The 15,862-nt window shown below is 29.5% G+C and overlaps 1 protein-coding gene and 1 long non-coding RNA gene across 2 annotated transcripts; both read left to right on the top strand.

Annotated features, from left to right (window-relative positions):
- The first annotated feature begins 9,680 nt into the window (after positions 1–9,680).
- On the top strand, positions 9,681–10,414 carry LOC141705838 (uncharacterized). The gene is made up of 3 exons (XR_012568495.1): positions 9,681–9,821; positions 9,985–10,071; positions 10,298–10,414. It is a non-coding gene; the product is annotated as an uncharacterized LOC141705838 (long non-coding RNA).
- Positions 10,415–12,112: 1,698 nt separating this feature from the next.
- Positions 12,113–14,978, top strand: LOC141707046 (uncharacterized). The gene is made up of 2 exons (XM_074510013.1): positions 12,113–12,442; positions 14,426–14,978. The coding sequence occupies exons 1-2, from the start codon at positions 12,239–12,241 to the stop codon at positions 14,663–14,665; spliced, it is 444 nt and encodes a 147-aa protein (XP_074366114.1). The 5' UTR covers positions 12,113–12,238; the 3' UTR covers positions 14,666–14,978.
- The last annotated feature ends 884 nt before the right edge of the window (positions 14,979–15,862 follow it).

Here is a 15,862-nt window from a genome sequence, read left to right as displayed (position 1 = left end):
CTTACTTGTACCTTTAATTCATAAATAATATTTTCTAACCAAAATGCTGCTTTTCCTACAATTGTTTTTGATATTAATTTAAAAACATAATCCAGATCTTCTATATTTTTTGAATTCATTAAGGCTATATACATCCCTAAATTCCAATCTTTTATTTTTCTACTTATTTCTTGATCATCGTAGACATTGTCTAAATCTAGAAAATATCCATTTATATTTATTCCTTGGTTTATTGATCTTATGAAATCTTGTACTTCATTTTGTTGTCCTATAGGTATATTTCCTAGCATTTTAATATTATTTTTAGTTATTATATGATCTTCTATTTCTTCTTCTGGGTATGCATCTTCATCCATTATATTATCTGATTCGGTTTCATAATTTGTTTGTTTATGCGAAGTTTATCTTCCTTCTATATCACTTTCATCGCTTTTTTCGTCATTTGTTATGATTGCATTTCCGGTTTTTCCAAGGGTTTCTAATATTTCTTTATTTTCTTTTATTATCATTTCCTTTTCCTCATTAACTGATTCATCTAAGTAATTTAATCCTTCTTCTTCTAGATTACCATATGATTCACTTGTATTACTGCTCTCATCTTGTTCTTTAATCGTTTCTGGATTACTATCGTCAGACTTAATAATTTCCTTTCCTTTTAATTCTATTTTTAATTGATTTATCTCATTTTTTAAATTATCTATTTCTTTTAATACATTTATTACTTCTAACTTTGTCTCTTTTAATTCTTTCTTTTGGGTTTTATATTTTCTTTTATAAAATTTATATTTATTTAACCATTCTATATTGGTTTTAGTTTTTAATTTAGCATTTTCTTTTCTTAATTCTTCTAATTCATCTCTTCTCAATTCTTGTTTTATAGGTTCATATTTTTGTCTTTCTTTTTCCATTAACTATTTTCCATGTTTTTTAAGAAATGTTATAGCAATATGTTCCGTTATAGACATTTTTCTAGAATTTTCGTGATTTATGAAGTTCTGCTAAACCATTTATTGCTCTTTTAACCCCAATAGTCATTTTAGGTTTCGATTTGCTTATATCCATTAATATAGGTTCTTTAGTTCTTCCTATTACCGTTATAGGTACTATTTCTGGTTCTTCTGTTTCTTCTTTAATTATTTTCTTTTTTTTATTTTGTTCTAAACTATTTTGTATTAAGCTTAACTTATCTAATATTTGTTTAAAGATTGGGATTTCTGACATATTCCATAACGCCGTTATTTCTTCCTTAATTATTTTTCTATTACTATCTTGATTTTCTTCCATCTTTTTTAATATAGCGTTTAAACTTTCTTTTATAAATATTTCGTTCCAAATGTCTTTTATTTGGTTTTCAGCATTATTCATATTTATAAACTCGTTTTCTCCATTCTCCTTCAATTATCCATGTTTTTCTTTTCTTACCTTTTATTTTCTCTAATTCTTTTTCTTCGTCTTCTAGTTTTTCTTTTTCTTTTAAGTATTGTAGTTCTTTTTCTTAAGACATAATTAATGTTTCTTATATTATTTTATTAATAGTTTCTATTTCATCTTTCTTCGTGTTTATCTTCTTTTAAGGGTTCATATTCTTTCTATAAATCTTAATTTATTCTGATAATTTATTTATATTCCTTCATTTGTTATATTATATTTTATTTCATTTAAGAAATCCATCCCTAATAATAGTTGATAACTAACGTCATTTTCTATCACTCCTAGACTTATATTATATTCTAAGTCTAAATTTTTTAATCTTAATTTTATACCTTTTGTTATTATTGTTTCTCTCGAACTATTTGGTTCAGTTATTATTTGAGGTTCTATTTCCTCACATTTGTTTGAGTCAACTTCAATTATATGTATTTGACTTTTTGTTGTTCCGGTATTTATTTCTGTTATGACTTCTTTGGCAAATATTCCATTAAATATTATTGTTTTTATTCTTAATTTATTTGATTCATAATATGGTGACTTTATTAAATCTAATTTTCTACTGGTCATACTCATTGATCTAATTAATTTTATAGGATTTTGTTCTCTTCTAAAACTTAATATTGATCCTTCTAATATTGGTTTAATTCTTTGTGTTGGAAATATCTGTCTATTACTAAAGTCTATTGTAAATTCTTCTCGGATTGTTATTTGAGATTTTCTTTATGTTCAATTTTTTCTAATATATCATTATATAATTTTGGTACTATTATTCCTAATTCCATTTGTTTCTTTACATGATAGTTTCCAGTCATAGCATAAACTATTTTAGTTTCTATACTAATTACTTTACTTCCCTTTTGCATTTTTATTCCATCTAATTTATAATATAATGTTAAAGATCTTTCTTTATTTTCATCTCTTAATGATATGCTAAAATCAGGTTGTATTATAAATTTTTAATTTATGATATATCAAGTTTCCTTTTACTACTGCTATTAATGAATCTTGTATATTTCCTAATATTCTATCGTCTAGTACATATATCTGTATAGGAGTATCAATATTTTTCTGAAAATATGCTTTTATTGTAAATTCTATTGCTCCAAAATAAATATTTTTTAGTTTATTTGCTTCCTTTTATTTTAATTTGGATAGTTCTCTTTTTATCAAATCATATGTTATTAAATTTATTTTCGCTTTTCCATTTATCGTATCTATATCTATTAGATTTTCATGTTTCTGAGCTATATATCTAACTTCTTTATTTCTTTCAAAATATGATGTTTTGAATATCTTTTTTATTGTTAATTCTTTTGTTTCACTTTGGATTTGATTATATATATCCGGTTTAAAACTTAAAGTTTGTGATGTTCCTTCTTCGTATTCATCCATTTGATAATATACATCTTGTTTTTCACTTGATTTTTCTAATAACATTTTTTCAAACTGTATTATTATCCAGTTATATTACTTGATAAAATTATTCTTTTAAGTCCTTGTATTCTTAGTTTATTATTTCAAAATGTAATTATCATATTTTCAAGTTTTTGATAACATCTTATTATTTCATCCCTATTTTCTACTGTCCATTCAATTTTATTTTTTCTTTCTTGCAATTTGTCTAGTTCTATTTCTATTTTTTCTTGATTTTTTATTAATTCTTTTATATTTCTGTTATTTCTAGTTATTGCATTTGGATCTATCCAATTCATTTTTTAATTTTTTGTCTTAAATTATTTATTAATTTATATTGTTCAGTTAATACTTATTTTAAGTCTTTTATTTGAATTTCTAAATAGGTTTCTTTAATAATTTTTTCTCGTTTTATTATAAGATTTTCTTCTTCCAGTCTTCTAATTTTTTCATCTCTTTCTTCCAACATTGTTCGTAACGTAGCTATAATATCTAATTTTTCATTTATTATTTGTATACTTATTTTATAACTTTCAATAATAAATCAATATAACAGATGCTAGCGATATAGGATAGGGAGCAGTATTAGTAGCTTTTGAAAAAGATGATATTGATAAAGAAAACCCTTTAGTATGTGGATAGCTGGAACTTGGAAACCCAATGAAAAGAATTATCATATTAATGAAAAGGAATTATTAGCGGTAAAATTAGGAATTAAAAGATTTCATTATCATTTACTACCTGTAAAATTTGTTGTAAGAACAGATAACACTTAAGTAAGATCATTTATATTCAATAAAATTGACCCTTTACCAGAATTAAATAAGAGAAGAAATTGGCAAGCATTCTTTAGTTGTTATGATTTTATTAATAAAAATATATCAGGTACTAAAAATATTCTTGCAGATTTTCTTAGCAGAGAAAATGGACGAGGATAACAAAAATATCCAACCGATGGAAATGATACCAGAAGAAATCAAGAGGAAGAATGAACAAATTGCAACCTTGACCCAAGAAGTTAATAACCTTATAAAAAATCTTGAAGGAGCTATAAAGCTTACCAAAAATATTACACCCCAAACTTTTGTATCAAGACTAGCTACAACTCCTACAATATCAACCCTTACCCAAACAGAAATATCCAAATAAGAACAACCAAAACTTCAAGTTTCTATATCAGACGAAATTAAATACCCAAAAGAATATATAGAAGCCTTTGAAAAGATAATAAAATTTTATGACTACAAATCCAACAATACCATCCTCAGAAGTGGAAAATTTAGTAAATATCCAAGGTATATCTGCAAAGAAGATGTTGATCCTAAAGTGGTAGAAAACTTATTAATGTTGGGATTTATTGATAAAATCATGGTTGATGAAACATTAAGAAGCATATCAAAACTTCCACCACTAATAGTTGAAAGCGTTAGTGCAATGATGCAATCATATGGACCAGGAGGAATATATGGAGTACAGGTATTTGATGCTTGTACCGACTTTGTAGGAAAACCAATAATAATATGTCAGATATTCAAGTATGGTAGAAATACTACTATAGAAGGCGATAATACTAGTATCAAGTCTCCTATGCCATGCACAATAGAAGGATTTCAAGAATGGATGTCAAATAAAAGAGCAATTGGATTATCAGTTCTAGAATCCAAACTTGAAGATCTTATAAAAGGAAGGAAGGCATGTGTATTACGAACAAGTATGAAGGGAGACGTAGAAGAAATACTAACATTATATTATAATAATGATGTGTTGAAAACAGATACAAGTGATTTAGCAGGTATGCATAACAGGATAACAAGTGGAAACTACAATCATGCACCACAAACCAAGGAGTTTTTCAAGGCTATTATTACAGGACAAAGGAAGAAGACTGTAGTAGTTTTAAAACCCTTAGTAAAGGAAGAAGCATGCTCTAATCCTTTCGAGTAAGATTGTAATAATTCAAGTTATTTCAACATGTAACACTAAAGTAATTTTATGGCTCAAACAAAGTTTGGTGACCATAAAATATTAGAAAATGATTTTACGGCCCAATTAAAATTGGTGACTGTAATATATGATTCTACGGCCCAATGAAAATTGGTGACTGTAATATATGTTTCTACGGCCCAATAAAAATTGGTGTCTGTAATATATGATTCTACGGCCCAATGAAAATTGGTGACTGTAATATATGTTTCTACGGCCCAATAAAAATTGGTGACTGTAATATATTAGCAAATAGAAACAGCCAAAAAATCATGGAATTCCAGATAAAAGACAAAAGACAAAAGGCATCAAAAGGAGTGGACGAAATAAAAAGAGAAAGCAGGAAGAATAAAAGCACAGAAGAAAATTTGCAAAGTTGAAAAAGAAGACAGAAGAAAAAGAAGACTGAAGAAAAAGTTGCAAAGTTGAAAAAGAAGACAGAAGAAAAAGTTGCAAAAGTTGAAAAAGAAGACAGAAGAAAAGAAAAAGAAAGGGATGAAAGAAAAAGAAGGAAATAGAAAGAATATTATGTCGGGAAAGCATATCATGTAATAGAAATCTCTCCCTCTATAAAAGAGGAGAATTGTAACAAAAGAATCATCAGTGTTTTTATCAGTTTAAAAAATCCATTACATACTTAGCTATTTTCTCTTTGAGTTTTCATATACAAATTTCTTTTCTTTATACATTAATGGCAAGCTAAAACCTCACCTCTGCAATCTATAACAAGATAACATACAGTTTATATATATATTTAAGCTGAATTTCATATAGATCAAGTACCTAATAAACATCTACTATTATAATAATTATAAAAATGAAGAAACAAGGAACGGCAGATAGTCCGTTGAGACGCCTGAAGTTGCAGAGCCCAAGATGACGGGGAAGTCAAAATAGGACATAGCATTCACCAGGGACTCCGGTGAGCTGTTCTTGATTCATCAACTTTATAATTGTTTAAATGGTTTTTGCTTATTTGGTATGCGATTAATATGATAGGATACTTAAATATATAAAAATAAATGTTATGTGTAAATTGTTATGGATTGTAGAGAAATTATAAAATCATGTTTTATTAAAATCATGTTTTATGATTTATATATTTGTGTGTCTTCCCTCTTTAGGGTTATCAGATACTAGAAAACGATCCCCAATCAATCTGGTATCAGAGCTAGAAAATAGGCCGAAAAGATGAACAATAAATTACTGTAGCAAATAGTAGTAAAGTTCAAAATTTCGGAATGAATAGTAACGAGTGAATAGTAACCGATGAATAGTTAAAATTGAATAGTAAAAAACGAAATATTAATATTAAACTATAAAAATTAAATGAGACCTCCAGCAAAATTACTAAGAGATAATAATAAAAGTTATAAATCTAAAATAATAGCAAATCTATTAATTTATTTTATAGTAGAAAATAAAGAAAGAAAACAAATGTGTAAGAAAAATCTATATAGACGGTTAATATATTTATATAAATAAAATAAATAAATATTTGATTTATGGAAGATTATAAGTTAGAAAGTATTACAAATTTTATAATATCATTTATCTTTTTAGTTTGCAATATGAATCCGAATAATCCATTTTTTAACCCATCACGGATGTTCTAGTTGGTTTTTAGAGTGTGATTTTAGGTGTTTATCATCTGAAGGTCACAAGTTCGAATCCTCTCGAAAACACGAAAGTAAGTGGATTGTCATACTCGGTGGGTACGAGTGTGCTAACTGTTCTCCGAATTAGTTGAGGTGCGCGAAAACTGGTCCGGACACCGGATTAACAAAAAAAACATTTTTTCATATGATTTAAACGGATATCTGAATTTCCGGATATCAGTTTAAACCGAAACCGAACAAAATTTTTATTGATATGAAAAGCCGAATATCCAGTTTTGCTCCCCCCAATGACATCACTTGTTTCTTAATTTTATTGAAGGGGCATTTCATATCTTGTTCCCATTATTTGGTAACCAACTACGAGTCCCTAAATACATGTACATGTTTATTTTGATTTTTGACCGGTTAAATTGATTAAATTTTGACTGAAATTTATACTTACTATATTATTGAATAAAATAATAAAAAAAATATTTCATGGGAAAGTACAGTTAGTCTATTTTAAAAAGTAACTTTAAAAATTTAAAAATAATCAATCGATAATTTTTAATATTAAATCAAAAATTAGTCCATTTGACTACTAGAAAAAACGAAATGCACTTGTAAATAGGTTGAATTAATTATAAAAAGGCCAAGGGTCGAGCGCGCATATACAATACACGCCTCATTTCACGGATCCACTGGGCTGGATCAAAAATAACATTTGGGCTTTACAATATGCAGTGTGTTGAATTCGCCTACAAGTTGTCCTACCATATTACTACAGGCACTACAGTTATGCCGGGTAGAAACATGTCGACCGAGTTAATTCGCCTACAAGTTGTCCTAACTTCTCTAAGCCACACACTCTAATACAGTTTAAATCAAATGCTCATACGTGGCAACACCTGAATGGACAGCAAAATCTATAAAAGAACTGGGCACAACATTCAAAACTAAGTATCCAACAGTAGCAACAAGAAATTAAGCATGGATTCTATAAAGAAAATGAGCTCTTCAGTTATGGGCAGTGGCGAAACAGCAGTGGAGACGGCCAAAAATAAGACTTGCGAGACGGCACAGGCAACTAAGAATATATTTGTGAAGGCAACAGCAATGGAAAGAGGTGCTGGGATGGGTGAGTCGGCCATGAAGAGTGCCCAGACTGGGCTAGACAACACCGGAAAAACTTTGTCTCCAGCTGGGGATCAAGTGAATACTGCGGCTAAAGGAGCCGTGGATGCTGTTAAGAAAACTTTCGCATAATTCTTTCTTCTTCTGTATGATTGATGATTGTGGTGTAAATTGAAGGTTTTATCGAATTTATTACTATATTCATATTTTAATCAAATATTGTTTTAATGGTAAAATATTATTTAATAATTAAAAAAAATTATATGTATAGTTTGCTATATGTTTTAAAATTGTTGGAGATTTTTTTATGTAACTTGTATTATCAAATAAGCAATTTTTAATGTTGACCATGTCTGTTCTATTAAAAATAATACGGTTATGAAATCACTCGCAATGTTAAAGTTATTCTAATTAACGATTTCTTTTTTTTGGCAAAATTTTTTATTAGTAAAAATATATATATAATTTTTTTGAAAAAATATAACGATTTCTTAACAAAGTATAACCAAATGCAATACAATTTTGGAACCACTATAGTTGGATGAAACCAAATAAAATCAATAATACAACCAAAAATAACTTAACTTATTTTTCATACACTATAACAAAATAGGCCAATTACGGCGGCCAACTTACGACGGAAAAAAATGCGCGCCCAATTTACGACGGAAAAAACTAAAGCGTCGTAATTATTTACGACGAAACCCAAAATTGTCGTAAGTTTAATATTTTATTAATAAAATTATGCACGACAGGATTAAACAAAAATAAAAATTATTTGAAATTGCGACGATTTAAATATTTCGTCGTAAGTTAATTATTTTTATTAAAATTTTAAATTGAAATTGAATAAAAAAATATTTTATCTAAATTTACAATGAAATATTTGCGACGGAAAAAATCATATCGTCAAATTTACCGGAAATTAAAATTCGTCGTAAGTTATCAAAGTTGGAAATTTAAATTTTTCCCAAAAAAATTTGGTGGGAAAATAAAAATCATTTGAAGTTGCGACGATGTGAACATTTCGTCGTAAGTTAAATATTTTTATTAAAACTTTAACTTGAAATTAAATTAAAAAATATTTCATCTCAATTTACGACGAAATATTTGTGACGGAAAATAATGAAACATTAAATTTACGACGGAAATTAAAATTCGTCGTAAGTTATCAAAGAGGGAAATTTAACTTTTCCCCCGGTAAATTTGACTTTTCTCAAATTTTTTGCAGATAATAATTTATGACATATTCCATCGTAAATTAGCACATGATTTTTGATAATTTCAATTTTTAAAAAATATTATTTCATGATCCAACCATATTAATGCCAACATTTATTTGTTTGGGTGACATTTCAAGAATTTCAGAAAAAATTAAATATTTTGATAAAATAATTTAATATGAAACATTGATTATATCACTAATATATATATATATATATATATATATATATATATATATATATATATATATTTTCATCCATACGGCTGGATCAATGAAAAATATTTTTAAAACAATCGAAACTCAAATTCAGAACTAAACACTAGTTAATTGTACTAGTTGAACTAATACTTGATTGTTAAACTGACAAACCAAATAAATTTATATTGATATGAAATTTTGGTTATATAACTAATATATATATATATATATATATATCTCTATTTACATCCATAGAGTTGGACCGTTGAAAAATATTAGTAAAATAACCGAAACACAAATTCAGAAGTAAACACTAGTTAGCTGTACTAGTCAAACTCATGTTTGACTGTTAAAATGGCAAACCAAATAAAACTATTTTGATATGAAATTTTGGTTACATCACTAATATATTTATCTATTTACATCCATGCGGTTGGATCGTTGAAAAATGTTAGTAAAATAATCGAAACACAAATTCAGAAGTAAACACTAGTTAGCTGTACTAGTCAAACTCATGCTTGACTGTTAAAATGGCAAACCAAATAAAAGTTTATTTCGTAGAGAAATTGTGTAACGTATATATAGTCCTTTCATTACCTATTCAGTTTTTTTTACCTATAATTGTTATTGCTTGCATCGTTTTTTATATACATACGAGTCGTATATGATAATATTGACATCCTGATGGTGAAATATCATACAGGTTGAGAAAAATATATTTGCGGTCTTCGTCTCTGAGGAAAAGCAAAGAATAAAATCCTAAAAATATGTGAAGCTTTTGGAGCAAATCATTATTCTTTTAGTGAGGACTAGCTAAGCAAGCTCAAATGATAACTGAGGTATTCATAGTGCTCTGTTTCCTGCTTATGTATCACTCCTTGTACATTGTTGAAACTGCTATGTCAAGTTGAAAGGGGTCTTGTTCACCTAGGCAGCTGTTGCCCATATTTCTGTCTTTTTACACTGAAGTTCCCCTCTTTTCTTTACTTTCAAAGTCGATAGAAAGCCGATAAACATAAGAAGATACATGCTTTCAAGAGGCAGAATGCATGGCAACAATTTCAGACTACCAAAGGCCGAGCTAAGAAGGTTTGTTTTAAATCCATTTATCATTGTATTAATAGCTACATTGAACAACTCCTGATCAGCCTATGTTCTAATAAGATTTACTATTTTAAGCAAATTTTTTTTGTATGTGGGTATATATGGCTTAATAGTTACTCATGTCATGCAAATGCTGCAATTTGGTAAAAGTTTCTGTTATTTGGTATCAAGTTAATTGCACCTTACAGATATTATATATTTTTTAATGCAGGGTACTCGAATTGACAATGCACCATTGAATGGCAATGACTTCCGAAGCAACAATGATGAAGATGAAGATAAAGATGTTGATCGTTACTCCCTCCATTAACTATAGTAATTTTATTTTAATTAATTATGTCTAATGTGTTAATCAGGAAACCTGATTTGTAAGATAACCAAGTTGTGCTTGTAAACTGAATTTGGGTTGTGGGTGTCTGTAAACTGAATTTTACTTTACTTTCTACTTTTGATTGTGAATTAGTACGGATTTACGGTATAACTAATGTAAATTATGTATTGTGACTTGATTGCGAGGTTTAGAGTTTGTTTTGAGTTTGCGATTGCATAAAATTTTAGCAGGTTAAGAATTTAAATTGGAAGCCGAAAATGGCCGGATACTGAAAATTTAGTTTTTGGTTATCCTGGAAAAACAAACTTACGACGGTTGTTCTTCAAATATTTCGTCGTAATTATTCTGGTAAAATGAACTTATGACGGTTGTTCTTCATATATTTCGTCGTAATGTATCCATTTTCATATTTAAAAATATTTTTTTTTGAATTTTCATTTTCCCAGCTTGTAGGCCCCATCTTCTAAAATACGACGTTTTTTCTGTCGGAAATTTCTAACTTACGATGCATTCTTCCGTCGTAAGTACATAACTTACGACGTTATTGTTCGTCGTATTTTGGTATTTTACGACAATGAATTCCGTCGTAAGTTGATTATTATTTTATTGAGTATGTGGGCCCCTACTTCCTAACTTGCGACGCAATTTTATCTTGTGACGAAAAAATGAACTTACTACTCGACCAAAAACGACGATTTTTTTCCGTCGTAAATGGCTCAATTACGATGATTTCAGTTAAAAAAACCGTCGTAAATGACCAGATTTCTTGTAGTGATAAGAGCAATGTTACGTATTTCGAAATTAATTTCAAAATCCTTCTCAAGTATTTTTATTTGTGAACTCATATTTATGCATGTGGGACCCATGACAATTCTTATGAAATAACTAATAAATAATGATAACTAATCATTTGAGAACCGTTTATATGACTATAGCATTTCTCAAAAGCATCGAAAAGAATTTGGATTTATTTGTTTTTATTTATAAATTGTATTATTGTTGATAGCTTATTAGGAGTTAGAATCATTGAACTCTCTTAAAAAAAGGGTTAAATATCAAAGTAGTCGCTGAAGTAAAGGTCATATATCACTTCCTTCACTAATCTTAACGGGGTATCATTTTGATCACTAAATTCATATAAACATCAAATAGATAACTCTAAAAATACGATTACAAAGTAAATATTATCATCTGTTATGTTCTACACATTTTTCTTCAACGCTACTATAACTAAATGAAAAGTTGTGAACTATAGTATTTTAGATAATATATCTAGATTTAAAAAAAATTATTTACTATTTATTTTAAATTTTCTAGTTATTTTATCTTACTTAATTAAAAATAAATAGTAAATAAAAGTTTTAAAATTTAGATATATTATCTAAAATACTAGAGTTCATAACTTTTTATTTGATTATAGTAGCGTTGAAAAAAAATGTGTAGAACTTAACAAAAGATAATATTTACTTTTTCGTCACATTTTTGGAGTTATCTATTTGATAATTATACGACTTTAGTGATCAAAATGATACCCCGTTAAGATCAGTGAAGGAATTGATATATCACTTTCACTTCAGTGACCGATTTGATATTTAACACTTTAAAAAAATCACAAAACTCAAACCCAACTTTTATTGGTAGAAAGTAATATAAAAACTCAGACCCAACTTTTATTGTTCATAGTTGTAACTGAAATCCACGGCCCAAACAAACAAAAAGCCCCTAAACCCGTTAAGCCCTAACACACCCCAGTAGCGCAGAGAGTGAGAGAGAGAGAGAGAAGCGGCCAAGGGCAATCGGAATCGAAGCGAAGGGTTGGCGATGTGGTCCGGAGGTTTAAGAGAAATAGGAGGAGCTCTGAAAACACATTTAGTTCGACATTTCTCACGAAAATGTGCGCCTAATCTCCGAAAAATAAACCCCAGAGTGGCTCCACAAGAGGCCACTTCAATTGCTGAGAGTATTTATCAACTTATTAAGCAACACGGCCCTCTAACTGTTCCCAATACTTGGAATCAAGTCCAGGTAACCCCCTCTATTGTGTATTTGTTAATTCCGTAATATTACTTCCGCCCCTAATTACTTGTCCATTTTTTACGAGTATTGTTAAATATAAATATTTGGATATGTGCACACATTATTTGCAATAAGTCAAAATGACAGTTAATTAGGGACGGATGGCATTTGTTTCGTAAAATGATTATAAGATCGGGGTTATATAAAACGGGACGGAGGTAGTGTAAATTAAGTGGTGAACATAGGTCGAGATAGTAAGTAGTATGAGCTACACTACTTTGAATAATGTGATGTGTTGTGAATGACACAATTAAAAAGAAATGAGTCGATTTGTGGTATGTAGAATGTTATGTACGTCTTAGACTTTTTTTGTGGGTTTGTTTCGTGTTTTTATGCTTGGTGTCATTGTTGCTTAAGATTGGTTTATCCTTCTTGTTCTTTTTGTAAATTTAGTTCTATATTTTAGATATAGCACCAATTAAACGATGGCCATGTTTGGAAGTTAGTTTTTTGGCAAAAAAAAATAGCTTCTTGAATCAAATTATAGATTTGACCAAAGGAAACCTCTTATATTAGGGTTTGGTAGTTAGCTTTTTGAAATAGGTATTTGGTCCCAAAAAAGCTAATTTTGAAAAAACTACTAGGAGTTTTTTAAGTATATAATACAAAAAGCTAATTGAAACCTCTATGTAAAACAGTTAAATTCAAACAGCTAGTCAAAATAACTTACTCAATCAGCTAGTCAAAACAGTTATATCAAACTGCTACAACTAACAACTTATTGCCAAACAGGGCCTAAGACTATTCTTGCTGTAAAGTGATCATTTCGATGCAGAGCTAGTTATAATTTAAATGTTTGGTTTTATAATAGAGGTAAAGATAGCAAAGCGATCCCTGAAATAAGGAGGGAAGTGTCTTTTGATACATGAGCTTTGGTGTAAATGTAAAGATATTGATGCATATATTGGCATAGAATGGGAGTGTAAAATCTTTTTTAGCACGAAAACACGCTTTTTGGGGTCAAAGTTCGAATTAGCTACAACTATAGTATCAATAGCATTCAACTTGCTAGGATAGGAGTTTGGATATAGTACTATACTATAATTTATGAAAACAGCTTCTAATCTATTCATGTTTCCTACAAATCGCAAATTTATCATAAACGTATTTTCTCATCTACTCTTGACCAATAACCAAACAAAATGTCAATGCAAGTAGTACATTAACAACTATGCAGCTCCATACAAATGCCAGTATGCCACCCTTTTGAGGGGATGGAACATTAAACTAAAAAGTGCTGGTCTTCTTTATCATGACTAACAAGAAATGAATCGGTTTTGACTCTATGAAAACAATTTTGCAGTGAGAACACGCAAGGACAATTGTTCAGCACTTTCTGTATACGATATTGTTATGCAATTTTTCAACCGTGCTTGACAATTGTTCTTGCATTAGAACTCTACCTAAGACGATGTTATAATGTGTGTTAGACAACTTTAGTAGGAACTAGCAGAGTTTATACTGTGTTTTTTGCTTGTCGGCATTGCCTCAAATGCCTGAATTGGGTGGAGGCGCAGAAACATGTATTTTACTGTTATTTAGCAGATAAGGAAATAAAAGTTTTAATGTTCGTTCTATACATGAAAATGTTTGTTCTATACATGAAAATGTTTGGTATATGCCATACTCGCTTGTGCCAGTAAGAGGTATATTTGTAATATCAGATCATAAGGTAGCAGAGTTCCATGGAATCACATGTCTAGTAGGTCAAATCAGGAGTTCAGGACCATACTATTACATTATAACTGATCGGCTATTGTTTGGATCTGCTTAAAATTTACAAATCTTCTTCATTTATTATACTTTTGGAAGATCTCTATAGCTGATCTTACATTTTACTGTTTTACTAGATTAATCTTCATGTGCCTTGTAATACTTGGTTTAAATAACTTCTATCTATCGCTATATGTGATTAATGTGTGGATGTCGTAGGAATCTGGAATCAGTGGATTGAGCAGCAAAACACACATGAAGTTAATGTTAAAGTGGATGAGGGGAAGGAAGATGCTCAAGCTGTTATGCCACCAGATTGGTAACAACAAGAAATTCATGCACATTACTCTGCCTGAAGACCCGGACAATATCCAGTCAAATACTATAACCGAACCTAAAATACAAAGGAAAAAGAAGCCTTCTGTTAAAAAACAAAAGGTGACCAAGAAAAGCAGGTGAGTTGACGAAGCAATCATGAACAGAAGAGCATGCACTATTTCTGTTAGATGATTTGATATGCCTTCTGTGAAACCTATCGACTGAATAATTTTGTTGCTCTATGCCACATCAGTTTGATATTACCTTCATTTTACAAAAAGCTTGCCAGTTTTATAGCCTCCTTTATTATTATCTGTATGTTTGGGAAACATTCCTCACTGATGTGAGTTTGAGGTACATTGCTTAGCCTTGTTGTGATAGAGGATCTTTATTTTGATCTGTATTTTAGATGGACAAGAGATGAAGGTAGGAATCATTTACTTGGAGATTAGAAGATGCTCCATTCTAATTTTAGAATGTATGGTATTAAATGTGGCTAGTTCGATTGAATTAATGATTTACACTGATCGCTGATCAGGTAAACACTATGAAGGGTAAATACACCATAACTCCGTCAGTTTCATCCTTCGCAATTGTGAGATCATAATTTCTGGACTAGCTCTCCCAGGTATCAAAACTATTTCTGGGGTATAGGTACGGAACAAACACAAAATATGTAATGCGGATGCAATTGATCCAGTTGTAGGAAAAAATCTAATTTGATATGCTTTCTTTATAGAATTTGTTCCTTTACCAAATATATTTGATGGCCTAGTGCTGTGTTACTGCTTCCAACATTCAAAAATGAGAAAGCATGTGTCCAAGTTCTCATTTCAAGACCAATGTACCTTCTCTCGTTGCTCTTCTGTCCTTCATTGCTGTCAAACTATGTATCAACTTGCCATTCCCTCTAATCGCTCTTATCACTTGATTGGTGGACCTCTATCAGTTCTTGATTTCCCCCCTTCCTTCTCTTGTACAAATCAGTAACCAAAAAAGTTAAATTTATCTAAATAAATAAATAAAAGATAAGCGTAAAAGTTGTCTCCATTAGTGAGTTGTAATGGTTCTTTTTCAGAGGCCGCTTTGAGGATATATTGCAACAATAATTTTCCTTAGGACCTCGGAGACCCACATCAATCCTCACTCCATAAACCTAAATCCTCAATGACAGCAATGAAAGCCCAACTCAATGATGTTTGTGTTTGCTAAAGCACGATTGACATCTGATGTAACACAATTACACAAAGTAGGGGTAAGATTCGAAACTGAGCTCCCCTGATTTGAGTTTTAGGACAAAATTTACAAATGACGTTTAAATTGTTACGGTTTAATTGA

The sequence above is a fragment of the Apium graveolens genome, chromosome 2 (assembly GCF_009905375.1).
Source record: "Apium graveolens cultivar Ventura chromosome 2, ASM990537v1, whole genome shotgun sequence".
NCBI lineage: Eukaryota > Viridiplantae > Streptophyta > Magnoliopsida > Apiales > Apiaceae > Apium > Apium graveolens.
The sequence above is the reverse complement of the archived record's forward strand: the minus strand, read 5'-3'. Positions and strand labels throughout refer to the sequence as shown.